The sequence below is a fragment of the Hemitrygon akajei genome, chromosome 6, assembly GCF_048418815.1.
Source record: "Hemitrygon akajei chromosome 6, sHemAka1.3, whole genome shotgun sequence".
Taxonomy (NCBI): Eukaryota; Metazoa; Chordata; class Chondrichthyes; order Myliobatiformes; family Dasyatidae; genus Hemitrygon; species Hemitrygon akajei.
Window position 1 is genome coordinate 154,666,990 of NC_133129.1, and position 27,761 is coordinate 154,694,750.

The 27,761-nt window shown below is 39.7% G+C and overlaps 1 protein-coding gene across 9 annotated transcripts in view; it reads left to right on the forward strand.

Moving 5' to 3' along the window:
- brsk2b (BR serine/threonine kinase 2b) overlaps positions 1-27,761 on the forward strand; it is a 948,417-nt gene that overhangs the window by 823,125 nt on the left and 97,531 nt on the right. For 2 of the 9 annotated variants that reach the window (XM_073049611.1, XM_073049613.1), the window contains exons 9-16: positions 3,581-3,612; positions 5,374-5,556; positions 12,279-12,376; positions 14,341-14,491; positions 15,153-15,218; positions 16,963-17,023; positions 17,463-18,072; positions 23,626-23,674. In XM_073049611.1, coding sequence (XP_072905712.1) covers positions 3,581-3,612; positions 5,374-5,556; positions 12,279-12,376; positions 14,341-14,491; positions 15,153-15,218; positions 16,963-17,023; positions 17,463-18,072; positions 23,626-23,674 — 1,250 coding nt within the window. The remainder of the gene's footprint in view (positions 1-3,580; positions 3,613-5,373; positions 5,557-12,278; positions 12,377-14,340; positions 14,492-15,152; positions 15,219-16,962; positions 17,024-17,462; positions 18,073-23,625; positions 23,675-27,761) is intronic. The other 7 variants (XM_073049617.1, XM_073049619.1, XM_073049614.1 and 4 more) reach the window with 6 other exon arrangements.

Below are 27,761 nucleotides of genomic sequence, written 5' to 3' on the forward strand. Positions count from 1 at the left end.
ATATCCCTTTTCAAACAGAGTTCTATAATCCTGTCAGCTTTGTCCTTCACTTTAAAAGGAGTGTGCTGGCCCTGAGCTCTCCCTATCTCACTCAAAAACTTACCAAATTTACCTGTTATCCCTTTACCTACTAACAGCCTTCCCCAATCAACCTTTGTTAGTTCTTGCCTAATGTCAACAAAATATATACTTATATATACAGCAGTATATTATTACCATTGAGAATTGTTATGTTCTCACAGTCATGGCTCATTAATTGTTTCATTATATTTATTATTTATTTTCCAAATCTGCTCTAATGCTGTTCCTTTGTTCCTTAAATGATATGCGAATCACGCAAAAGGAGGCTGTTCAACTCATTGTGACCACGTTTACCCATAGGGAGGAATCCCTTTAGTCTCAGACCCCTCTTCCTCATTTCTGTATACCGCTGCATCTTATTGTCTCTGGTATATGCTCACCACCATTTCTTAAAATTGCTTTTGCCATTGAACGGTACATGCAGTAACTACCAGTGTGTCTTTGGGAAGATGGAAGAAACCAGATCACACAGGAGAAAAGTCACACAGTTACTGAAAAACATGCAAGCTCTGCGCAGTTAGCACTTGAGATCCAGACTGATCCTGGGTCCCTAGTGCAATGAGGCAGCAGCATCAACTATTGCACTATACGACATGGTTGCAACACAGGTTGACTATTAAGTGCAACATCATAACAAAGTGAGTCGTGTTCAATCGGAGTCTTAAGCTTTCTGCATACTCTGGTCAAAAAGCAACCTTTAAGGACACAACACCATCATATTAGACATCATATTTGACAGTTCCCCCAGTTTAGGTACCAGACACAATCTATTTATAAAGAAGACTTTATAAAGATGAATTTCCTGTTTCTATAAATATGGTCCAGGTTGATGCTGAATGAATCATCTGATGTTATTTTTCCTCTGTTTCAGTTTAGTGGTTATGTTACAACTGAATGACTTGCTGTGCTATTTAAAATCAGCCAATTTGTTAGATCTGGAGACATAAGTAAACCAGATGGGCTAAAATGGCAGATCTTCTCCCATGAAATGGATATTTCTTTTTCCATTTTCTTTGAAGGAGTGAACATCTCTGTATCCACTGACTTGAGGCAGTCAATTACAGACCATGTAACTTGTTTTAGAGTTTTAAGCAAACTCCATACTGCACCTCCAATCTTTTGCCGATCACATTAAATCTGGGTCCTCTAATGGGAACAGCTTTTTTTTATTCACCATGTCTAAACCAGTCATCGTCTTGTGAAGTGTATCAAATCTGCTCTCAACCGTTACGTCAAGGAGACAAGCATTGCTTTCTGTTTAATCTTGTTCTTTGAACTATTTGGATAAAGGATTCATGCCTGGCCCACTGCTCTACTCACTCGACACTCTTGACTACGTGGCTAGGTACAGCTCAAATGCCATCCATAAATTCGCCGATGTCAGCAGGATCTCAGATGGCAATGGGGAGGTGGACAGGAATGAGACAGATTGGCTGGCTGAGTGATACTGCAACAGCCTGGCATATATCATGAGCAAAGCCAAGGAATTGAGTGTAGACTTCAGGAGAACAAACACCAATCATTGAGGGGTCAGTGTTAGAAAGGGTAAGCAGCTTCAAGTTCCTGAGCATCAATATTTCAAAGGGTTTGTCCTGGGCCCAACACATTGATGCAATCATGAAGAAAGCACACCTGTGGTTCTACTTCATTAGGAGTTTGAGGAAATTTGGTAGGTCACCAAAGACATTTGCACATTTCTATAGATGTACGGTGGAGAGTGTTCCAACTGATTGAATCACAGCTTGGGATGGGGCCTCCAGTGCACAGGGTCACAGGAGGCTACAGAGTGCTGGAGACTCAGCCAGCTCCCTCACGGGCACAGCCCTCCTTGCCATCGGGAACATCTTCAGGAAGCAATTCCTCAAGAAGGCTGCAGCCATCATTGAGGACCCTCAGCATCAGGGACATTCCTGATTCCTGTTACTACCATCAGGGAGGAGGCTCAGGAGTGTGAAGACCCATACTCAATGTTTTGAGAACAGCTTCTTTCCCTCTGCCTTAAGATTTCTAAATGGTCCATGAACCCATGAATATTTTCTAATTTATGGTAATATTTATATCTTGCACTCTATTGCTGCTGCAAAACAACACATTTCATGACATGTCAGTGATAATAAACATGATTCTGATAGTACATTCTTTCATAAATGTAATTACATACAATCTCTATTTAATTTACCCTTTGATTTTCATAACTAACAGCATGTTTCTCACAACCGAAACAGTATACTGGTTTGAGGAAACCATTAATGTGTGCCTGGCAGCAGATATATCGAATAGGCTGGGTGATGTGTTGTTCTGATCTATGTCGTACAAATGTAACAGGAAAGATAAATATTGTTAATGTGCATGATGTCAGGCTTCCTTATTGAAAGTTATTTTATTCATACAGTGAAATTGCTGAGAAATATTATCAGTGTCAGTATTAAAAACTCTTCTGAGATATTTCAGATAGATGTGATAAGTTGCCATGATAAATACAAGTCTACCGTTCAATTGTTGTTTGTGTTCATCTTTTGAGTTTGAATGATATCTCTTGAGTGCATGTCTCCTCATGGGTCAAAATGTGTTTAACGAAGTATGCTGGCCATCATTTGGACCACAGGACATCATCTAAATAAATAGGTCAGCGTGTTATTTTCCCAGTATAATAAGTGGGAGAAACAGAATGTAAGAACAAGTGGTAAAACTAATATTCCAAATCAGTGTGAGCTGATAACATCGAGGAGCAGCAGAAGCAGCTTTAAGTTGCAGCAATTATTTTGTACGGTCCTTCAACAAGGAGGGCCAATTGCTTATTCACAGCTGTTCAGAAAACACCTTTTGTTTGGTTGGCATGTTGGAATTGTGGTTCTTGAAGCATTAGTTCCACAGAAATGAGATTCCATAGATGTCTTTTTCATTCTCTTGCTCTGTATTTGCTCAGTATATGGTGGTAAAACCTACTGTTTTATATTCAGATATTAATGCATTGCTCCTCAATCGAATGAGAACAGTTAACATCCACATAAAATTTATTCTGTACAAAAATGTCTGAATCAAATGTTCCTGTATTTACACATATTTATCTGCTGGTTCTAATTAATAGGAAGGATTAGAAGGATTGAAATAATTTTAAGTGTGTTGTTTATATATGAAAGAATGGCACTTAAATATGCAAATACAGTCATTACATTATTACAAAATGCTGAGAGTCTATTGTGTTCACAGTGAAGGAAGAAAATTCATGGTGCCTCTGGCCATGGAGTGAGTGTATTAAATATAGAACTTAGAAATATAGAAATTAGTTTATAAAACATTTCTTGTGGTATCTATCATATCAAGTGAAAGCCTAATGAAATTGTAGAGGTCAGAGCTTTAGTTATTGAAAAATAGTTTGATATAAAAATTATATTACAATGTTGCAATAGAATTTTCTATTAAAATATTTATATACAGTAAGATTCTTCATTCTCCTTGTCATTAAGTAATATATTACTCAATTTATTTTCCTTTACAGCTAGACCAGATCCAAAAACATTCTTGGTATATGTAAGTACACCTATTAGTTTGGCTACATTTATTAACATCTTTATTTTGCTTCTGCCCCTTCTATTCCTTCTGCCAAATACAACCTGCTAGATTTCCCTAAAATATCACAAATCATCTGTGACATTGCTGCTATATTAAAGTCTAATGGAATAATATAGCTTGGCAGCCTTTGAACTTAAATCATGGACTTCATTCTTTTTGATATTCAGTTTTCTTGGACATTTTTGACGCATGAGAATTTTGCTTGAAAAATCGTTAAAGTAAGAAAGCATGGCTTTCCTAATAGCTTAGCAAGTAACTGCAGAGCCCAAGTGAAACTAAGACAATGCAGTCTTTCAGGATCCCCGAATACATTTCTGGGCTGTACATTGTTGGTCAGTCTCAGATAGCTAGTATGATGGGGGATTGCATTTGATGACACTGCTTTCTCTCAAATTTTAAATGCTACTTCACTAATATTTAGCTTTCTCTTCAGATGAAGCAGACTGCTTACTAGTTGATAAGGTAGTTAGTGTGCTGCAATTGCTGATGTCAGTGGCTGAGCCGAAGTACCTGGAAATCAGTCAAGGGAGGAATTCCAGCAGGAATTCCAGGGTAGCTCAAGCCAATTGCCGTATCTTGCCTTACCCCTTGCTCTTCTACATTACTGTTTGGACTTTGAAGTTTTGGGACTACATGTTCCATTTGGACCAAACACTAACAGAGCACTTAATGTTGCGGGTAAATCTCAGGAGCAGCTGACAGAACAAATCAGGCCGACTCAGAGAATTGCTTCAGACTAAAGGAATTTATTATTACATGATATCACGGAGTGCCACTGCACCTAAGAGCAGTGTTTAGGGGCTCCGCTTCGCTTTCAGACAATCTTCATTATATAGAAACAGTGTACGTAACTAAAAGCACTTAACAAGAACATTGCTTGACTTTGAACTTAGAACTAGATAGCAACAAACAAGAACATTACGTGACTTTGAACCTTGAACTAAATCACAACATTTTGGTCGCATTCCAGCCGACTTCAGCTAAATCTCAGGAACATTCACAAGCAATTAGGTTAACCCCTACATATCCAAAGAGTCTTAAATTCTTCCACACTTAACAAAAGAAAAACTATTTTAACAGTCATAAACCTTGAGCATGAATGAACCAGAGTGTAAATTATCCTCAAGGTACTCTATGGGATAGGAAGAGACATGAATGTGCTCGTGCATGACCATGGTGGTTATTAATTTCCAAAGTGAGAGTGACATCTGCCACTCTCAGGCACAAGAGCAGAACAAACTACATCCAAATATGAGATGAATCTTGAGCTGCTTTTATTTTCCTTCTTCATTGTAAAATTTCATAATTAGAAAGCATATTTCTCATCCAAATGGAACAGAATTACAGATTTTCCATCACTAAGTTTAAGGGTTAGCACCATTGTTCCAAGCCAATTAGCTGAACACTGTGAGTCAGAACATTTTGCAAACCTCCATGTTTAATTCAGCTATAAATGCGAAGGTTGGGTTTCTCCTTTAATTGCCTAATTGGCATTGGTTTGGACAACTTTGTGTGTGTACTCCATAGTGCAATCAGTTGGTTATTAATTTTCTTCTCCTTTAGAGACCCTTTTGCTGGTGTTTTGCTGAAATTAAGGTACATTGAACCGAAAGAAGGGAAGCTTTACCAGGCAAAGAAATTAATAAGAATACTTTGAAACACTGAAACTAACTCCACTTGCCAAAATCCTGCATTTAATTTATAGAGTTGGAATTTTGGGTTTTTATGTTCTTACAGCGGGGGTAAGAATGAGCCCGAACCGGAGCAGCCTGTTCTAAGGAAGGTGCAGATACGTTCACTTCCATCACTGGAGGACATTGATCCAGATGTCCTGGACAGCATGCATTCACTGGGTTGTTTTAGAGATAAAAACAAGCTTATGCAAGATTTGGTGTCAGATGAGTAAGTATTATTTTGGTTTTATTTTGGATTTACTGTGTATGCCCACAAGAAAATGAATCTCAGGATTGTATTCTGATGATAAATTTGCTTTGAACTCTGAACTTCTTGATGGTATTAATGTACCATGCTATAATTTTTTATTTGTAAGACTGAAACCACAAATTGCAGAAATCGTTATTTATTCAGCAATAGCCCTACCAATTATGGACATACTGGCAGCTGGTGAAAGGGTATTCTGTGAGGATAAAGGTGGGATATGGGAGGGGAATCAACCGTGATATGTTACTAGTCCATCACATTCTGGATAGAATTCAAGAGCTTGATTTTCTCAATAAGAAGCACTGAACCCAAGGCAAGCTGTTTGCAGATGTCACAGAGAGATCCTGAGCCGGTAGTGCAAAATCAAAGGGGTATTTGTCAGGCAACCCAGACTTAAGATATTTCATGCAATAATTGATCAGCAGTACAGTGTTGCCTTGCAGCTACAGAGGTCCAACTTCAATCCTAACCTTTGGTAGAGTCTTTTGGAGTTTGCAAACTCTCCCTGTGACTGCATTGGTTCCCTCTGGTTGCTCCAGCTTCTGCAAGGATCCCAAAGACCCATTGGTAGGTCAAGTAATTGGCCTCTGTGTAGTTCCAAAGTAATACCCTACCAATTTATAGAGGAAGTACTGGATGTAATGAAGAGCAAAGGATTGACATTTTGTATCTTGAATTACTCTTTCCATGCTTAAATTTCTGTTTTGAAACTTCTTGCCCCCGTCACCAAAATATACTCCAGCAGACTAGCCACATTTCCATTCATGTCCTCAGCTTATATTCCCTCGGGTAAGGAATGAGTTAAGCAGTCTAGAAGCACCAGGTTGGCCCCAGCATCAGAAGCATTTAAATTACGGAGTCAAAAATGAAGTGACAATCAGTAAACATCAAGCCACCAACACATCTCTTCCCAATTCTTAGGTCCTTGCAGCCTAAAGAGGTTCAAGATGATGGTAATTTCATTTCTAGTGGAGGTTGGAGGTGGGATGTGGGTTGTGAAAAGCAATTATGTAGATGTGTAACTTGTTCATCACCCTCTGGGTGGTAGTTTGATTTTCTTGATAAGTGAAATCTGCATTCAGAGTTAATATTAAAAACACAGGCTTGTATTATAACTGCTATTTAATATGTCTGTAGATTGCTTAGGACATGCAGTAGTCAAAGAGCTGTGAAGTATTAATTTTTCCAGTGATTTTGACATCATCATACCCTTCTGCGTGTTACAAAGATTGCTCTGTTGTTCATGGAAGGCTGACTGCTGAACTAAAGAAATATGCTTTTAATAGTAAACTCTTTCAGACAGTTAATGTAGAAATTTATTCTGAATGCGTTCAATATAATATAGGCCTATTCCAAACATAAAAGGTTTGAACAAAACATCCCCAAGACATCTCACATTTGTCGTCTCAAGCATGGGACAATTACTAACCAGCACAGTGGTCTGCACAGCTCATTATTTTGCCTTTTTAATGGCCCATTATTATGCTGTTTAAGATTTTACGGTACACGCGTGTAGCAGTGCATTTAAAAAGAAAATCTATTTCTATCTTAATACTCAGTATGAAATTTTTATTTTCATCATAAATATGACAACTTGAAGGAAGAATAATTCAGTGATTTTAGCAATGGCACACAGCCACTAAGTGTCTTGTATAATCTTGGTCATTTGTGAAGTATGAGTAAAAACTGTCCGATATCATTACCAGAACGTAATTGAATTGCTACTACTCAGTTGATTAAAGAGATTTAAAATACTCAACACTTTCATTTTTATAACCCCTTCCTGGGCTATAAAATTTCAACAGACCCCCGACGAGACCTCTTACACCTAAAAAAAAAATGCTCATGCCTATCCTGCTAGTTTGTACTGTGCACATATGCTGTATCTCTAACTCTACCTCTATCTCTCTAATTCCCTCCATTGTGGTCTCTCTATCTCTAGTTCTCTCCATCACTCTCTAATTCTCCCCATCTCTCTCACTCTCCCTATCTCTTTTTACTTTCTCTTCCTTTCTAATTATCCATCTCTCTCACCCTCACTATCTCTTTTTACTTTCTGTATACTTTCTATCTCTGTTTCTCTTTTTTCTCTCTCTCTTAAAAACACACACACACACACACACACACACACACACACACACACACACACACACACACACACACACACACACACACACACACACACACACACACACACACACACACACACACACACACACACACACACACACACACACACACACACTTGTTTCAGCCGATTTGGTATGAATTAACTTGCACATGCTAAGTAGCTGCAGAATCTGAATGCCACAATTTCCAATTCAAGTGGAGAGGGAGGGATGTTTGTGGTACAAGGCAGGAACACACCCAAAGGGGGCATCGATAGAAGGAGTCACAGCCACCTGGAGTACATGTGTTTAGCAGAATGTATTTTTAGCCAATAGTAAGTGAGTGCATGGAATGAGTACAAGTGAAATGGGGAATTACATAGTCACAGTCTGTACCTTGACCCAAGTTTGCTGAGGCTAACAATAGACAATAGACAGTAGGTGCAGGTGTAGGCCAATTGGCCCTTCTAGCCAGCACCGCCATTCACTGTGATCATAGCTGATCATACACAATCAGTACCCCGTTCCTGCCCTCTCCCTATATCCCTTGACCCCGCTATCTATAAGAGCTCTATCTAACTCTCTCTTGAATGCATCCACTTGACTTGGCCTCCACTGCCTTCTGGGGCAGAGCATTCCACATATTCACCACTCTCTGGGTGAAAAAGTTTTTCCGCATCTCTGTTCTAAAACGGCCTACCCCTTATTCTTAAACTGTGGCCTCTAGTTCTGGACTCACCCATCAGCGGGAACATGCTTCCTGCCTCCAGCGTGTTCAATCCCTTAATAATCTTATATGTTTCAATCAGATCTCCTCTCATCCTTCTAAATTCCAGTGTATACAAGCCCAGTCGCTCCAATCTTTCAACATATGACAGTCCCGCCATTCCGGGAATTAACCTTGTGAACCTACGCTGCACTCCCTCAATAGCAAGAATGTCCTTCCTCAAATTTGGAGACCAAAACTGCACACAATACTCCAGGTGGGATCTCACCAGGGCCCTGTACAGCTGCAGAAGGACCTCTTTACTCCTATACTCAATTCCTCTTGTTATAAAAGCCAACATGCCATTAGCTTTCTTCACTGCCTGCTGTACCTGCATGCTTGCTTTCATTGATTGATGTACAAAAACACCTAGATCTCGTTGTACTTCCCCTTTTCCTAACTTGACTCCATTTAGATAGTAATCTGCCTTCCTGTTCTTGCCACTAAAGTGGAAAACCTCACATTTATCCACATTAAACTGCATCTGCCATACATTTGCCCACTCACCCAACCTGTCCAAGTCACCCTGCATTCTCATAACATCCTCCTGACATTTCACACTGCCATCCAGCTTTGTGTCATCAGCAAATTTGCTAATGTTACTTCTAATCCCTTCATCTAAATCATTAATGTATATTGTAACTGTAAAGTACTTTTGGTGGATGCCTTAAAATCATCCACAATAAAAACTGAAAATGCCAGAAATACTCAACAGGCTAGGAAGCATCAGTGTAGAGAAAACTAAGTTAGCATTTCAGGCCGACAACCCTTCATCGCTAAGATTTCGTGGAGATCTTCTCTTTACCCTGATCCTCCTCTGCCCAGTCCCCAGTTTAAAAAAAACTAGAAAAAGTAGAAAAGATTTTGGAAGTGCACATGAAATGGCCTGTGAACAGAAAAACAAATTTTCAGGTTCATGGCATTACTCTCTGGAGAAACATTCACAGCTCATCAAGAAGTGTGCAGTATAGTCAGAGAAATTGGGCAATGGTGTTGGAAGGAAGAACTGTATTGAAGATGAAGCGAGTGAAATGGAGCAAGACAAAAGGGGCGATGAAAAAGCTAAAATAAAAGAGTCAAAGGAGATGGCAAGTGGAAACAGCAGAACCATTAGCTGCATCTGCTGGCTAGGTATAGGGAGCAAGGGTAATCATCTGAAAGTGCATTGTGAGGTGGACAACTGTAACTAATGTTTTCAGTATATTGGTGCTAGTTATCCAATGTGCACTTTGAAATAGAGGCAGCCAAAAACAGAGGTCAGAGCATGAAGGCAATGGCAAGTTAAAGTGCCACAGGACCTGAAGTAAAGATTTTAAAGGTGAAGTAATGGTGGCTGATATAAGTATATGTGGCTGCTGCTGCATATCCCAGAGCACATTCAAATGGGCTGTCTGCATCCATTGGCAAAGTAATACACAACTCATTCTGGTTGTTACAACTGTGCACTCCAGGCTGGGCAATGCACTGATGTTCCCTGTATCAGTCTCGAAGAAGGCTATGGCTAAAATGAAGCCACTGTTACAACCACTGGCAAAGTGCAACCTACTTGCTTAGCAAGCAGCTGGTTTTAAGTTCCAGACATCTCAATAGTCCACCTGCCTCTCCGTTCACTACACAGAAATATCCACTAACTGGGCTTTAGATTCAGTGTGTGGATATTGAGGCCTGTGCATGATCTCATGCTGTCTTCTAATATGAGGACCTACTGCCCTTGACTTATGGACAAAGCTACACTTCCACCAAGGTAGAATCAAAACCTGTAGCCAGGATGAGGTGTAATGAGGGAAATTAATATAGGAGCATGAGCAACAGGATCAGCAATATGACAGTCCATCCCTTGATCCGTTTCATGGTTGAACTGTCTCAACTCTCTAATGACAAAAGAGACTGCAGCTGCTGGAATCTGGAATGAAAAGCAAAACACTAGAAGAACTCAGTGGATCAGCCAGCATCTGTAGGGGCAAAAAGTGTAAGTCGACATTTCAAGCTGTGATTGAGAGGGTCTGGGGGAGGTGATGGGAAAGGTGGCCAAAGGGCAAACAGAACAAGGTAGACAGGTGAGTGTGTGTGAGAGAGGAGGACTCCAGGATGTGATTTATCTGAAATTGGAAGGATTATTGTCTATACCGTCAGACTGTATGCTATATCGTACAAGCAGAATGTGAGATGCTGTTCTTCCAATTTGTGTCCTGTCTCACTGTAGCGGCTGAGCAAGCCAAGAGCAGCCATCTTTGACTTTTCTGACTTATCCCCTTTGCCTCCTTTGGTGTTCATTGACCCACAGAGTTCTTCCTGGATTCTTTTTGATTCCACAGTACCTCTTTAAAAACAAAACACCTATATGCATTCCTCTAGTATGATGCTACCAGTGCTCTATATAATTACATCATGACTTCCTTATTTATGTCCTTCATCCCCCTTCCTATTAAAGCCAACAATTCATCTGCCTTTCCACCTGCTGTTTCCGATATAAGGACATCCTATTCACAGCACTCACTATTGTCTTCCAATAATATTCTGCTTCTGTTACCCTTCCTACCAAAATGGATAACTTTGCGTTTCACCATATTGTACTTGATGTGCCAAATTTTTGACCACTTACTTAAACTATCTATATCCTTTACAGGTATTTGTGTCCTGAAAACATTCAGCAAAGTTGGTACAATGTACTCAGTCCCTTCAGTTGATATTTCAGGCCGACTGTTTATTCCTCTTCATAGATGCTGCCTGACCTGCTGAGTTCCTCCAGGATTTCTATCATCTGCAGAATCTCTTGTGTTATATAAATGATAAATATAGATTGTAAATAACTGTGGCCCCAGCACTGACATCTATTGCAATTTACTTCTTCAGCTCACTGAGCCACTTGCTCAGCTCAATAAGACCTTCTTATCCTGATTCTCTGTTTTTGGTAGTTACCAGTCCCCTGTCCATGCTAACATATTGTCTCTAACATAATGAACAGTAACTACACCACTGCATCAAACTCCTTCTGGATAATAAATTTTTTTTTTTTTTAAAAACTCCTTCTGGAAATCCAGATGTATGGCATTCCATTTGTCGTGTCTGCTATTTATATCCTCAAAAACTCAAATATATTTGTCAAACACATTTTCCCCTTTCATAAACCTTTCCGATGGATTGTCTTGTGATTTTCCAAGTAATCAGTTGCTAAAGGGGAACAGTTGGTGTGGTAGTGGGGGTGAAAGGGAAATTTTTTTGCAGGTGCAGACATAGAGTATAAAACAAAAGCAGACTAGAATTTCAGAACTGCCTTGACACTACACTATTCATAAAGACACTCAGATCCTAGGTGTTTGCAGATGGATAGCTATTTAAAAGGTACTTCTATCAGCTTGTGAAACTGATTCCACTACATTAGGCTCAGCAGTCTTCCACTAAACAAGATTTCTGGGCTAACCAACTAAAATAGTATTTGAGTATTGATGATTCAATTAAATTTATTCAAAAGGAACCTGTTTCTGGGAGGGGTATGGTAACCTGAAGCAACACTAATGTTAGAGTACAGATTGGTGCATTTCTAATTCTGAGGTGGACCTTTATTTATTTTTTACAATTCTAACTGCTTATTAGAGCATGTTACATTCAAATTGGGACTTATGAATGTAAATTATCATCTTAACAAATTATAGGATCTTTAAGAGACAAACTAGAGCCAGGATAGGTGTTTAAAATAAGAGATACAAATGTAGGAGTCTAATAATATTAGTGCAATGCTCAGATAGGTTATATTGTAATGTGACCAAAAGATATGTGCACACTGATTTGATTTGTTTTCTGACTCACAGAGAAAATCAAGAAAAAATGATCTATTTTCTTCTTCTTGATCGGAAAGAGCGGTATCCAAGCCATGAAGATGAAGACCTGCCACCTCAAAATGATATAGGTGAGCATCTTGGGTGACTAAATTTTACAGATAAGATCTGCACAGGATGTCATTTGGCGTTTCAGATGTTGCTTTATACAGTAATACCTAAAGATGTCAGTTTCCATGTTCCAAATTATCCAAATATTTCCCATTCGCTGCCAGGCTACAACATTTCAATGTACGTTTGATGTATATTTATGGGTGCTTCACTGGATGAGTGGGAAGGTGCCCAGCCAATCTGAGTAGAATCTCTAACAAGGCCAACATGTTCTCTGGTTCATTCCTGGATTTATGCTGACTTTGTTAATCTCATTCGGAATTATGACAAATCAAGATGAATTGAACTTTTTTTTGTCCTTTGCACCAGGAGCATTAAAATGAGTTTCTTCTCATGTTTGCCACCTAACGGCCTCTGTGAGGCTTGTGAGAACAGGATTAGTGTGAAGCCTCCACAATTGGAAAACTTCATGAGGTTCTCTGCTTGCGTTCATGTGTGAAGAGTTAGCTCTTTCATGAAGCTTCAAAGGTTTCTAGTGGATGCAGAGTTGATTTCTTTCAGAAACGAGTGAGGAATAAAGATCAGTTTTATATTCCCCATACTCAATGGTAAATCAGTCTATTTGAAGTCAAAGTTGTTTATTGTCATGTGCATAAAAATACCAATCTATTCAAGTATTCTTACAAGAAACTTGGTCGTAAATTCCAGAAATTGATTCAGTTCTATGCAACATGTCTTCATTTTGAAAGAAGGAAATAATTTCTGAGTATTTTTTTCAATTTGTGTTTCACCCTCTGGTCCATTCTTGGAAAATATTTTGTCTAAAATCCCCTACCACTGCACTTTAAATTCTCAACTTCCTTGCCTCCATAATTCATCTTGATATTTTACAGCAGTCTGCTAAGTCACACCTGCAGCAATAACTTTATATCCCGTCTCTTCACTAAAATTGTTAAACTTTCTTTCATCCCTGAAAAAGATTTCATCTCAGGTCACTAGGTCCAAGGTCAAAGATTTTAATGTCTCTGGCTTAACTATGTACTGTCAGATTAGATGAACACACTAACTATCACTGGGCACCATTCTCCATTTAAAAAAAACTTTATTCAGAAATGTAGACATTAACTTTTCTTCACCATGAGTTGCATTTTGAAATCATTCTCCACTGGCTGAATTTTTAAGAACAGGTTGTGAAGAATTCACAGATTTCATTTTGTTCTCAAACATTGGAAATATCCATTCATCAACAGCAATATCATATGAGCAGAAATTCCTTACAATTCCATCTGCAGAGACTGCAACCAATATCTTAGCCACTAATTTATTTCCTAGGCAACCATTCCCCTACTCAGAAACTGCTTGAAGCTCAGCCATCAGTTCATAACCTTGGTATTGTTGTCTGACATGAGTTATTGAATATCTATCCTTGGCCTATTTCTACTGTCTGTTTCTTCAACTTTTGACTTGTTTGAACCTACAACAATTTGAAATTATCCAGAATTGTGTTATTCATGTCATTTTCAGTGTAATCTATTCAACCCCACCCACCCATCCTCAAGCTATCTCTTCTCCACTGAGTTTGCAGCTTCATCAATCCTAAATCTATACCATTGACAGCAATGCCTCCAGCAGGAAAAGATCAAACATCAATACCATCTATTCTTTGCATCTATCTTTCCTCTTGTTGAACACACTGTAACTTATTTAAAGATTTACACTAAAAGCTCTTTAAAATAAAGAACTCGCATTTAGATTAAAAAGTAAGGCTGATTAAAACTAAAATAGTTTGTAAATACAATTAAGTGTCTGTTTCTTGCTGAGTAGTATTTAATAGACACAGTGATTTAGTATTTTAGGCTTAATTCTTTACTGTTCAAGTTTAAACAACTTTGATGTTCTTTTTGGAAAGGTAGTCTAAGTTGCACCAAATAGTAATGATAAGATTTTTTAATATGCAATTTTTAATTGTCATGGGTCTTGAAAGATCCACCTAGAAAAAGAGTAGACTCACCAATGTTAAATCGGCATGGCAAGCGGCGACCTGAACGGAAATCGATGGAAGTATTGAGCGTGACTGACGGGGGCTCTCCAGTTCCAGCTCGGCGTGCTATAGAGATGGCACAGCACGGCCAGAGGTACAATGTCGTATTGTAGCAAATCATGAACACTATTTCACAAACTAACCAAGGGAATGATCATAGGCTTTTCTTAATTTTACACTGTTAGTTCATTAACTTCACCGAGAATGGAAAGCCTCACTGATGAATGAGAGAGCACAAGGCTTCGAGCTGCCATTCAACCTGTAGCCCTGTGCTTGACGACATTCTGTTTGAGTGTGCAACGAACCTGAATGCTGGTTGTACAGTACAGAGATTTCTGAGTTTGCCTGAAAATGATCAGACTGCACATCATGTGTGTCAAGGGAAGATGTGCATTTTCACATGACAAAATGCCTTCATGCTGCACATTCAAATCCATTTTTGCCAGATATACATATCTGCACCATTTTCAATATTAATCTTATTTCAACATTCACCTTATTTTTTTTCTACTATATATTTGAAATAATGTGCACTGCAGCCAACAATTAGAATTCATCGTAGTATCCTGCAAGGCCTGAAAGATTTACATACTTAAAATGATCAAGATGTTTGTTTCAATGTCAATAGCTCTCAATAGTAATATAAAAGCTTTCTTTTTTGAAATATTTATATATATCTAGTTTTAAAATAGCCCCTGTTTAAATTCTTTACCAATGTAATTTTGTTTTTTTTTGTTTTACTGTCCCTACTGTAGTAAAAGTATGTTCAGTAAAAGCTTGGATATCACAGATGCCAATCCCAGAATCAACAAAGAAGAAAGGTAGTAAAAGTGTTTCACATGATTTCTCCCTCACTGTGGGTAGCTGCTTTAGATGCCCTTAAGTGCACATGGTTGTTAAAATAGCTAAAATATTTTCTCTTCTTCCCCACTCCCTGGAGGTTTCCATCCCACATCTGAATGGCAAGAGTTTTCTCTGGTGCACACTGATTATCCTCTGGTTGGGTAGTTTTCACCTCCCCTCTTTTTTCTTCCTCCAAATCTTTTTTCTGTTTATTTGTTTAAAAGCCTGAGCAATTCTAGTGGATATTGTTGGATAATAATTACCTTGCTTTGACACCCTGATCTCTGCTGTTTTCCTCCCCTACGTTGCTGCATGGCATTCCCTTGAATACCATGACGGGTGTAAAAGTGCTTGATGTATCTGCATGTATGACTCTCCTAATGTTCTTTTTTCTCCCATGTGGGATGCTGTAATTAATCTCTATGGTTTGCTGATTAAAAGTTAGAATAATTGATAATATTCTAAAGTAATATTCAGCAAATTTGTAAGCTAATTTTGTAGCGAAGTGAACTGTTTCTCATTGGCATCTATGGCTGGAGGTGCTGTTTGACAGGTATGACTTAAAATAAGACCATGAGACCGTAAGAAATTGGAACAGGAGTAGGCCATCCAGCTTCTCAAGCCTGCTCCCCTATTCAATATGATCATAATTATCATCTTTCTTCAAGTCAATTTTCCCACCCCCAATTACAACAATTAATTCCCTTTACTGATTAAAAATCTATTCAAGGACTAAGCCACCACATCTTTCTGAGGCAAGTAATTCCAAAGACTCAACCTACTTGGAGAAATCAATTCTTCCTCAAATCTGCTGTTGGTGGCCTCCTTCTCATTTTGAGATCACGCGCTCTAGCCAAGACTCCCGCATGAGGGGACACATTTTCTTTGCCAAGTCCAAAATGAAATTTTTCAAAAAGATCACCTCTAATTCTCCTGAACTCCAGTGTGAACCGACACAATCCATTCAAGCAATCCACCCCTAAGAAATTTCCTGACCTCATCCTAATGAATCATCTCTGAACTGCCTCCAGTACTATTAACATGTTTTGCTAAGTGCAATGCCACATTTTAGTTCTCTCCCATTTTGCAAATTTGTCATTTGTCTTTAAAAAATACCATGCAAAGGACATGATGCTACAAAAATTGAAGAAATGCGGTAAACCCCACTGATGATTTAGTTGGTAAGTGCACATCTCAGGAAGCTTCCATTTGGGACATTGTTCTAGGTGCTATCATTGGGATCAACACCATTGACAGAATGGAAATCAGCTGGAGTCTTCTCTGATGATGATAGTTCAGTGACTTTGCTGGAAGGGTCTGCATGTACAGACATCAGTGAGAACATGATGTACTTTCAGTTGTAGGACACACATTCCCTCTTCCCATGCATACAAAATTCAGTAGCCACACAAGTTAACTGTCTCAAACAATTTATCTAGGGACAGGAAGGCCTGAAGAACAGGACGACAGAAAGCGTAAACGGTATCCGGAGAGGAGGGTAGCAAATTGGAGGGAGAAAGAAAAACGGTATTCTAACTTGGTAAATGCCTTGTGGCACTTAAAATCACTGCAATTTAATGATGAATGGGGTCTTGATGGTGGCAAGAGATCAAATCCACCTTATGTAAAAGGGTAATGATTGTGAATGTTGCTTTATTTTTTCAAAAAGTTAAGCCTTTACAAAACGCCGAGTTGATTCTAGTGTACCTTTTCTCCATGTAGATCGCGATCAATAAGCGGAGCATCGTCTGGCCTCTCCACCAGCCCTCTCAGCAGTCCGAGGGTAAGTAGTAACGGCCAAACCCTCCATTCAAGACCTTCAATTGTCCTGCACTTCATCGACTACAGCTTGCGTGTCTTGATTTTTACCTCTATAAGTAACAACTGCAGTGATTGGTTGAACCCTTTAGCTATCAGTTACAGTTATTGCCGCTTTGGCTATGTGTTTGCTCTTTATTGGTCTTAGTTCATCAAACATATTAAGTAAAATGTGCCGCTTCTCTTCCTATTAATTTGCTGGTGTAAAACTTATGATTTTGAATGCCTATACATTTGATGGTACTTTATGCTCACTTTTTGGTTATGACGTGTTGCTTACCGGCTAACGGCACGTATTTTTGTTTTCTGCACTCCCACCCTCCTGATTTATGTCTGTGTGCCATGCTATGTCTTGTATGTTTTTCTCCTTTGACTGTCTGTGCATGATGCTGTCCGCCGTGTAGCCTGTCAGGAAGTTTTTTGCTCCTCCCCAAAGTCCCGAGCTAAGCTCCTGTCCCAAAGCACATTCTCCCATGATTCCTCATTGTCATAGAAATACAACGAAGCCCAGCAACGTGCTTCAACCAAAGATAGGCTTTCAATGCAATCCAAAGACACAGACTCTGCCTGCTAAGAGTAAGCTCACAGATAAACCTTTGCAAACCACTAAATCTAATCCCCTTCCTGTTGTAACAACAGAAACATCCCCCCCTCAGAATCCTCCTGTTAAAAACGTACAGAGTCCGCAGACCACAGTTACATCACCAACCCAAGTGTTTGTTCCTTCAGTCCAGATTACACCCCTGTCTCTTGTCAGATTGCTCCCCGGTACTGATCCAAACACCAAATCTATCCCTATAATACAGGTGACCCCTCACCCTTCCCCAAGGGGAAGCCCCCTCCCCACCCCAAAGGGCACACCAGTCCATACTCCCAAGGAGAGTCCAGCGAGTACTCCGAATCCAACACCACCATCCAGCCCCAGTATTGGAGGAATGCCTTGGAGGACGCGGCTGAATTCAATCAAAAACAGTTTCCTTGGCTCACCCCGGTTTCATCGCAGGAAATTACAAGGTGGGTTCTTTTCTAACCCTGTCTGTTGGGTTAGTGCAATAAAATGTCGCATTCTCATTTCCTGCTGACGTTACCAGGAGTGGTATGACTTTTTCCTGAGTGAAATAGCTTTCTGAACTGGTGCTAAAGATGAGAATTTGAGTCCTGTCAGTTTTTAGTTTCAGATGCCACAAGATTTGTAGATGCTGAAAGACCTGATTGGAGGGAACATGGTCCCTTCATTTTTGTCACTAAGTACTCAGAATTCTGTCTCTGCTACAAGCAATGTGAAAAGGGCATTTTGAAATGTCATACTGACAATTACTCAATAAAGTTCTTACGTTAAAACACAACACCAGATATCATGAGGTTGGGGTTGACAAATTTCTGGTGGTGTAGATGTAATGGCCTCCAAGAGGAGCACAGCCTTGTTGTGGTTTGGAGGTTTGTATGTCTCAATGACCCAGAGAGCTATGTTGACTGGAGTCAGGACTTTATGCTTTGGTCTTGGTCGGGTCACCTATGCCAAGCAGGTCAAAGGGTAGAGGACAGACTAAGCATGGTCCATCAGTCCTCCAGGGTCAGGGGTTCAGCTCAGGGCCAACAACCCTAACTGGTAAAAAAAAAGGTTATGGAAGCAGCAATGAGGAATCCTTCTACATCTGAGTGTGATGGTGTTCCTGAGTCTCCACCTGGGACTTGCATGACAGACTGCAGTGAAAACTAAGTGGAAGCTACTAACATGACGAAGAAAGCCCTGAACTACACCAGAGGTGGTGGACCTTCATTGCTGCCCTGGGAATAAGTAAGTAAGCTCTAATGGAATTTTGAAGACAACAGGAACCATTGCTTTAGTGCTATGTATACTTTATTTTCTAAAAATTACATGGAGGATGCTGGGAATTGAGGACTTGAATTACAGGGATAGTTTGAATAGGTTAGGAATTTATTCCCTGGAGCACAGGAGAAAGATGGGAGATCTGATAGAGGTATACAAAGTTAGGAAGGGTATTGATGGGTGAATGCATGAAGACTTTTTCCTCTCAGGTTGGGTGAGACTGGAAATAGATATTTAGGTTTAGGGTGAAAGGTGAAACATTTAGGGGCAAACTTTTTCACTCAGAGGGTGGTGTGAGTGTAGAATGAGCTGCTAGCAAAAGTGGTAGATGAAGCTTCAATTAAAGAGAAGTTTGGATAGGGACACGGATGAGAGAGGCATGGAGGGCTATGGTCCAGGTGCACATGGCACTATGCAGAAAACTAGGCTGGCATGCACTGGGTGTTTCTGTTCTGTGCTGCTCTGTAATTTTATAACTCTAGTCTTGAATCTAATTGAAAAAAATAGAACAAAGGGAAGCATTATTAAAATAATACTAAAGGACAAATATCTTCATACAAGATATAACTGTGATACCTCACTGAGGTTTTGTAATGCAACTGTTGGAAATGAAGAATATTTTAAAGAAAGTCATAGTAATGTTTGCTAGGGAGGTAAGTTTATAGTGCAGTTCTAATCTTACCTCTCTTGCAAACAGTGCCATGACTCTCTTGCCAGGTTTGTGAATCAAGAAAATGCATCTGCCTTAACAACCATCTACAGTTTAGAACCATAGAACATTACAGCACAGAAACAGGCCTTCTTGGCTTTGCCAAACCATTTTTCTGCCTAGTCCCACTAACCTGCACTGGACCATATCCTTCCATACATCTCTCATCCATGTACCTGTCCAAGTTTTTCTTAAACATTAAAAGTGAGCCCACGTTTACCACTTCCTCTGGCAGCTCATTCCATACTCCCACTACTCTCTGTGTGAAGAAGGTCCCCCCCAATGTTCCCTTTAAACTTTTTCCCCTTCACCCTTAACCCATGTCCTCTGTTTTTTTTCTCCCCTAGCTTCAGTGGAAGAAGCCTGCTTGCATTCACTCTATCTATACCCATCATAATTTTATACACCTCTATCAAATCTTCCCTCATTCTTCTACACTCCAGAGAATAAGGTCCTAACCTATTCAACCTTCCTCTGTAACTCAGTTTCTCAAGTCCCGGTAACATCCTTGCAAACCCTCTCCGCACTCTTTCAACCCCATTAACATCCTTCCTGTAATTTGGTGACCAAAACTGCACGCAATTTTTTTTTTAGTTTTGGGGCCATGAGGTAAAAGAAAGATCATTGACATATAATATGAAAAGAATTTATCCCAAGAACAACCCCTGCAGAACATCATTAATCACTGGCAGCCAACCAGAATAGGCCCCCTTTATTCCAACTCTTTGCCTACAGCCAATCACCCAATGGTCTATCCATGCTAGTATCTTTCCTGTAATACCATGGATTCTTATCTTGTTAATCAGCCTCATGAGCGGCACCTTGTCAAAGGCCTTCTGAAAATCCAAGTAAACAATATCCACTGACTCTCTTTTGTCTATCCTGCCTGTTATTTCCTCAAATAATTCCAACAAATTTGTCAGGCAAGATTTAAGGAAGCCATGCTGACTTTGTCCTACTTTATCATGTACCTCAAAGTATCCCAAAACCACATCTCTAATAATGAACTCCAATATCTTCCCAACTACTGAAGTCAGGCCTATAAATTCTTCTCTTTGGCCTTCCTCCCTTCTTGAAGAATGGAGTAACATTTGCAATTTTCCAGTCCTTCGGAACCATGCCAGAGTCTAGTGATTCTTGAAAGATCATTAATAATGCCTCCACAATCTCTTCAGCTGCCTCTTTCAGAGCCCTGGGTTGAATTCCATCTGGTCCAGGTGACTTATGTTCCTCCAGACCTTTCAGCTTCCCGAGCACCTTCTTCTTAGTAATAGCAACCACACTCACTTCTGCCCCCCGACACTCAAATTTCTGGCATCAGTGAAGGCTGATGCAAAATATTTTTTTATTTACACAGTATATTTGCTTAGTGGCACAGCGTGGAATAGGCCCTTCGAGCCGCACTGCCCAGCAACCTATTGTAGCCCTAATCTAATCACAGGACAGTTTGCAATGACCAGTTAACCTACCCATTGTGTCTTTGGATCGTGGGACAACACTGGAGGACCCAAAGAAAACCTACGTGTTCCACAGGGAGGATGCACATAGACTTCTTACTGAGGTCGCTGGGATTGAACTCTGACCTCTGATGCCCCAAACTGTAATAGCGTCATGCTAACTGCAGCGTTACTGTGGCGCCCATGGCATTATAAAAACTATGTATGTTTATGTAATGTTTTTATAATAATGCAAAAACATGTATTCTTGTATTTTGCAACAGTTTCATATACCCAATGAAATTGTTTCTGTCAGAATGTATTATCAATTCACTTCTTTTGGATAATAATTCATTTTATTTCAAGAGGAAAGCATTAATTCTGAGAGGGCTGGAATATAAAAGGAAATATGTAACGCTTGAGACTTTTACAAGGTATTAGACTGACCACGCGTGGAGTGTTGTGAGCAATTTAGAGCCCCGTAGTTAAGCAACAATATGCTGACATTGGAGAGTGTTCAGAGGAGGTTGTAGAATTACCCCAGGAAGGAAAGGGTTAGCATTTGAGAGTCATTTGCTGGTTTTGGGCCTGTACTTGATGCAGTTTAAAGAATGAATGGGGAATAATACGGAAGCCGCTTGAATATTGGCAAAGCCCAGATAGAGTGGGACGTGTGGAAGTCTGACCAGAGGGCACACCCTCAGAATACAAGGATGTCCCTTTAGAACAGAGATATGGAGAAAATTCTTTAGCTGGAGGGTGGAGAATCAGTGGAATTTATTGCCACAGCCGGTTGTGGAGGCCAAGTCATTGGGTATATTTAAAGTGGAGGTTGATAGGTCTTTGATTAGCACAGATGTCACCGGTTAGAGGGAGAAGGCAGGAGAATCGGTTTGAGGGGGAAAATAAATCACCCATGAATGAATGGTGGAGAAGTTCAATGGGTTGAATGGCCTAATTCTGCTCCTTTGCCTATGATCTTTTGGGATTACAAAGGAGCAACATGAAGAAGTGGGCACAATCCCCCTACCGCCTACATTCAGCATCTACTGTTCTCCAGCAACTGGACTTCCCTGTTGCAGAACCCTTGGGAGCTGTGTACTGACGACCTTAATCACCGTGCATTCCACGTTGGCCACAAGCGTCGCCCAGACTTCACATGGCAGATCCAGTGGCCCTTTTCTTAGCACTGCCCCCCCCCCCCCGACAATGATTGGTCTAACCCCAGAAAGTTACTCAGAATTTCCAAAACTGCAACTATGCCAACATCAGCTTGAGGGATTTCCACTATCTGAAGGTTCCCCTCTAATTTCCACATTTTCCTGACTTGGCAAATACATTTTTGTTTTATTATTGTTGTGTCAAAACTCTCAAGCTCAATCGCCATTGGCATTGTGGAAGTATCTTAATGCAGAGGACTGCAGTAGTTCGAGAAGGTGACTCACCACAACTTTTGCAATGGCAAGTGGAGATGGTATTGCTAGTGATGCCCATTTCCCAAAGGTTGAAAAACTAAAGAAGTCTGGAATGCATTCTTGAGCTAGACTAACTACCATTATCGCAAGATTGCACCAATGTAAGAGTTAAAGGGAAAATCGTATATTTTAGGCTGTTGTGAAAAACACAAGTGGGAGCTACAAACTAATTTTTTTCTCACTACTTTTCATACAATTTTCAAATTAAATTAATTAAAATAGAAGTTATGTAGGTGTGAGTGTATTCAGTATCTAAAAATTTTAAATCCAATTTCAGATAGTGCTAGCATTTAGGATGCCTCTGGATATTACGTTTCTTTCATCGGGCAAGTTCATCATTATAATAATTATACCACTGACATTTGAATATTTCCAAAGTTCTTTGGAGTAAGTCATGAGATCTCTCATTTATTAAAAGTGAAATAGTTAATTTGAAGAGGCACTCTACTTATAATTAATCTATTCTCACTTTCCGACCACCTCAGATCACTGCAGAAACTTAGGCCTTTAAAGTTCCTCATAATGGTGGCATTAAGAGCTGGTGTTCTAGATCATCTCTGCTCACATCAATTCAAATAAGGCCCATCTTTCAAAGGCAGCTGAAATTTGGTTTCATTAGATGGACATTTTTAAGCCTCACGTTTCACTGCATCCATCAACTAGGTCAGATTAGATTCATTTATTAATCTCATGTGCACACAACCATACAGTGAAACGTGTCATTTGCATAAGCAGCCAACACAATCTGAGAGTGTGCTGGGCGCAGCTTTCAAGTGTTGCCACGCTTTTCAGTGCCAAGTCAAAGTGGAGCCAAAGTTAATAAATAATTTAACTCCATTCTGTTAAGAAACACGGATGTTATGAATTCTAACATTTTTCTGACTATCATAAAAATGTTATTAAAGGCAATCTTTGGTTATTATGTTCTTTATATCTCTCTGTATCTGATTTTTGACATAATCAGCACCATATTGAACCAATTATTGAAATTGCTAAAATAATAAAAACTTTGCTGAATAAATGTTATAGTTTTTTGCAGCATTTCACATGCAGGTGTAATACCATTAATATTCTGGTAGTTACACATATGATCTATTTTTCTAATTTCTCTTACAGTACCGACACCAGAGGAGATGTCAAGCCTAACTCCGGAGTCCTCTCCAGAGTAAGTCATTCTCTGTCCTTAAGTTCAGACCTCTGCATGAACGATGATGGTCCACAGTTTAGATATATGTAGAAACCATTTTTAGCATGTTTTGTCCTCTTTGTGGTGATATAAATTACCACAGAATATCTAGAAATTACAGTATTATGGTCTCTCTCTTCTCCTAGTTAACATTTTGTGCTTGAACTAGCTGTAAAGTTACCTTGAGTTAGTGACCTAGGGTAGGTCAACTATTATCATATTGAAGGTAGGGCAGTCATGAGAAATGCTATTTTCTGGTATTTTATACCTTTGGGAGGTTTCTAAACCTCCTAGAAACATAGCAGTTAGGCAAGGAGATTTAGGTTGGCAGACTGCCAATTTCTGTATTAGCCGGTTCATACTATTTGTAAAAATGACAACAGGACTGCCTATTCACTGAGTTTATTGCAGCTTTCTGTTCATAAGGCCAAGATTTCTTTCCTTTAATAAAGTCAGTTTCTCTTTTGAAGATGAGATAGCAACTCTGAAGTCATTGTAATATTGTCAACCATGACGCAGTTGGCTTTAGAATCTACTCCGTTCCCTTGACCTAACAAATCAAGGGTGATGTGACGCTGTCGGATGCTTAAGCTGATGTCACGTTTTCACTTTGAGATGCAGAAGATCCCATGACACAGTTTTAGTACCCAACAGGGAAACTATATCCAGTGCTCTGGCAAATGTTTATTCCCCCAAATAGCATTACTAAAGCTGACTATCTCATCTCATTACATTGGTTTTTGTGGTTGTTTGCTGTGTGTATTTTGGTTGTATCTACATAATAAATATAACCATATTTCAAAAGAACTTCATTGGCTACATTTTTGGAAGAAATGAAGTAGTAAAAGTTGCTAAATAATTGCAACCCTTTTGTTTCTTTCTGTGACTGCACTCATGTTCCATCTTATATTTCTAGAGACCTGTTCTGCATATGACATGATGACTGTTTCTGTGGCAATAACCAAATTGCTATGATTTCTATAATTACAGCAGGAGAAACGTGGGTTCGAAACTGATTTTAACTGCTGAAAAGCAGGTTATATAGCAAATTATTGAGTTAGATATGAATTTGTACTGCTTTAAAGTACTTATCCTTGTTTTGTTAGCCAAAGGAATGCTGGTAACTGAATACTTTGTATCTGGTGTAGGAATGTAAATGGTGTTATTTTGACATTCAGATACAAAGTTAACCTCTGTTTCTATCCATGCAATAATTAATTTTGCTTTGACAGAAATGTAATTTCTATTTCCGTTACTTTACTTCTACTTCTCTCAGACAATTCTGAGAAATGTTACCTCACTCGATTACTCGTTTTTCATGTTAGATATAGAGAATAAGTTTTATCAGGCTACCTACTATTGTGACAGAAACAACAGAAACTGGCCATGCTCCTAAATAAATACTCAAGTTAAGATACCCTCATTTTCAAACAAAACCCATTTGTTTTCTTTCACTTTAGTGCAAAGCTGTTGCTACACAACTCATTAATTCACTTTTCAAAGCTGCTTGCAAATGCTCTATCAGCTGCAAACTGCTGATGACACCATTTAGTGAGATAGTTTGGACAGAATCATTGCATCTTGCTTAATCCAGAAATCCATATTTCATGTACTTCGTAAGTAATTACTAATTGCCATACCTGATGACGCTTTCATCTGTTTTAAATATTTATCAGTTTGCAATCAAATCTGTGCCTTTGTAATGATCAGTGGCTTGTTGAGTTATAAACCCACCAAGCTCACTAAAATTAAAACTAATAAAACCAATTTTTCCAGACCCTATGGCATCATGGAACAATAGAATGGTAGGCTGTAGATGTTGCTACTCCCAGTTTTTGTGGCATTAAAATAGTGTTGCAAATCACTTTAATACTGTTTGAGAAAGTCACATAAAGATCCAAAACTTCAATTGTATGTTTCACAGGCATTTAATCCCAGTAAAACGTAGCCAGTAAGATCTCTATAAGTACACAACTGCAGTATAAAGAAGTATGTAATCAAGATCACAGCCTTGTATACATGTATACTGCCAAATGAAACAAAATTCCTCTGGACCAAGGTGCACAACACAGTACATGTAACTCACACATTTCCACTAGTAATATTACCACTAGTAAATTAACAAATAATAAGGTGCATTTGCGACACAAGTTAAAAAGTAAACAGTATAATGCCACTGGCACTTCATTTGTGATGAGACCTGAGTGGTGGCAGGGAATTCAGTAGGCTTACGTCCTGGGGGAAGAAGGTGTTTCCCATCCTAACAGTTCTTGTCCTAATGCCATAGTACCTCCTGCGTGATGGTAGAGGGTCAAAGAGATTATTGGACGGACGGGAGGGATCATTGACAATGCTAAGGGCTCTATATGTGAGGTGCTCCTGATAAGCATCTCTGACAGATGGAAGAAAGACCCCGATGATTCTCTCAGAAGTCCTCCCAATCATTTGCAAGGACCTACAGTCAGATGCCTTACAATTCCTGTAGCGGTCAGTGATGTCGCTGGTCAGGACACACTCAATAATGCTCCTGTAAAAAATTGGTTACAATGATGAGTGGTGGTGGTGGGGGGGGGGGGTGTCGGTGGAGTGCAGCCTCATTCCTCATTCACTTCAATCTCCTCAGGAACTGGAGATGCTGTTGTGCTTTATTGACCATCAAGGTGGTATTGAAGGACCAGGTGAGGTCGTCCATTCTGTGCACTCCCTGAAACTTGCTGCTCCTCACTCTCTCCACAGATGAGCCTTTTATGTACAGTGAGGAGTGGCCAGCCTGTGCCTTCCCAATGAAGACAGATTCTTCCTTTTCTGCACCTGTAGGCTGAAAAATGCTGTGGAGATTTTTGGGGAGGAGGGGGCAAGCTAATTGATTCATGGGTGGCAAGCTATGACATGTGTCAGTTATCAGCAGCAACAGCCAAATCATCATGACGCTAGGGATTTGAAAGTGGCCATGATTTAGATTCCATCGACAAAGAAATCAAGGCTCACATCTAGGGTCAGCTTCATTTGCAACTGCAGTCATATGACTAAATGTTTGCCAATGCACGTGCTGGCTTCTGAAGTCAAGTGAAGTTATGTCACGTGCACAAGTACAGAGAGATACAGTACAATGAAAAAATTGCTTGCTACAGACAACGCACAGAATATAAGTTGTACCACACAGTGAAAAAGCAGAAGAAAAGCAGTGCAAATGCATGACATCAGTGCAAAGAAAAGGCGCAAGTCTGTGGTAGTGCAAGAGGTGGTCCTTAGTGTTTAGGGTTATGCAGGTAGGTTCAAGAACCTGATGGTTCCTGTTCCTGAATCTGGTGGTATGAGACTTCAATTTTCAATACCTCTTGCCTGATAGAAGCATTGGCTGGGTGGTGGGAATCCTTGATGATCGACATCACCTTCCTGAGGCAGCACCTCCTACAGATGCTATCTGTAGTGGTGAGGGCTGTACCTATGCTGAACCATACTGTGATCACAATTCTCTGTCACTGCCTTTGTTCCTGTGCATTGGAATTCCTATACCAAGACATGATGCAACCAATCAGGATACTTCCAAAGGTGCATCTGGTAGAGAGAGTATTTGATGGTCTGCCAAATCTCCTTAACCTTCTAAGAAAGTGGAGGCGTTGGTGCATCTTCTTCATGATTGCATCTGTGTGTTGGGCCAAGATATTAACATCCAGGAACTTGAAGCTGCTTCATCTCTCACCTATCATCCACTAGTGAAAATTGGTATGTGGTCACCTAACTTACCCTTTCTGAAGTCAATGTATTAGCTTCTTGGTTTCATTAATTGTAAGGGCAAGGTTGTTGTTATGGCACCACTCAAACGGATATTTTATCTCACTCCTGTACACTGACTCACCACTGCTCATGATTCAGCCAACAACAGCGGAGTTGTCATCAAGTTCATAGATGGTGTTGGAGCTGTGTGTAGTCACACAGTCAAGAGCATAAAGTGAGTAGCGCAAGAGGGCATGCAGGTGCACTTGTGATGATGGTCCATAAGGAGGAGATGTTGCTGATCATCAGTGACTGAGGTCTGCCGGTGAGGAAGTGAAAAAGCCAATTG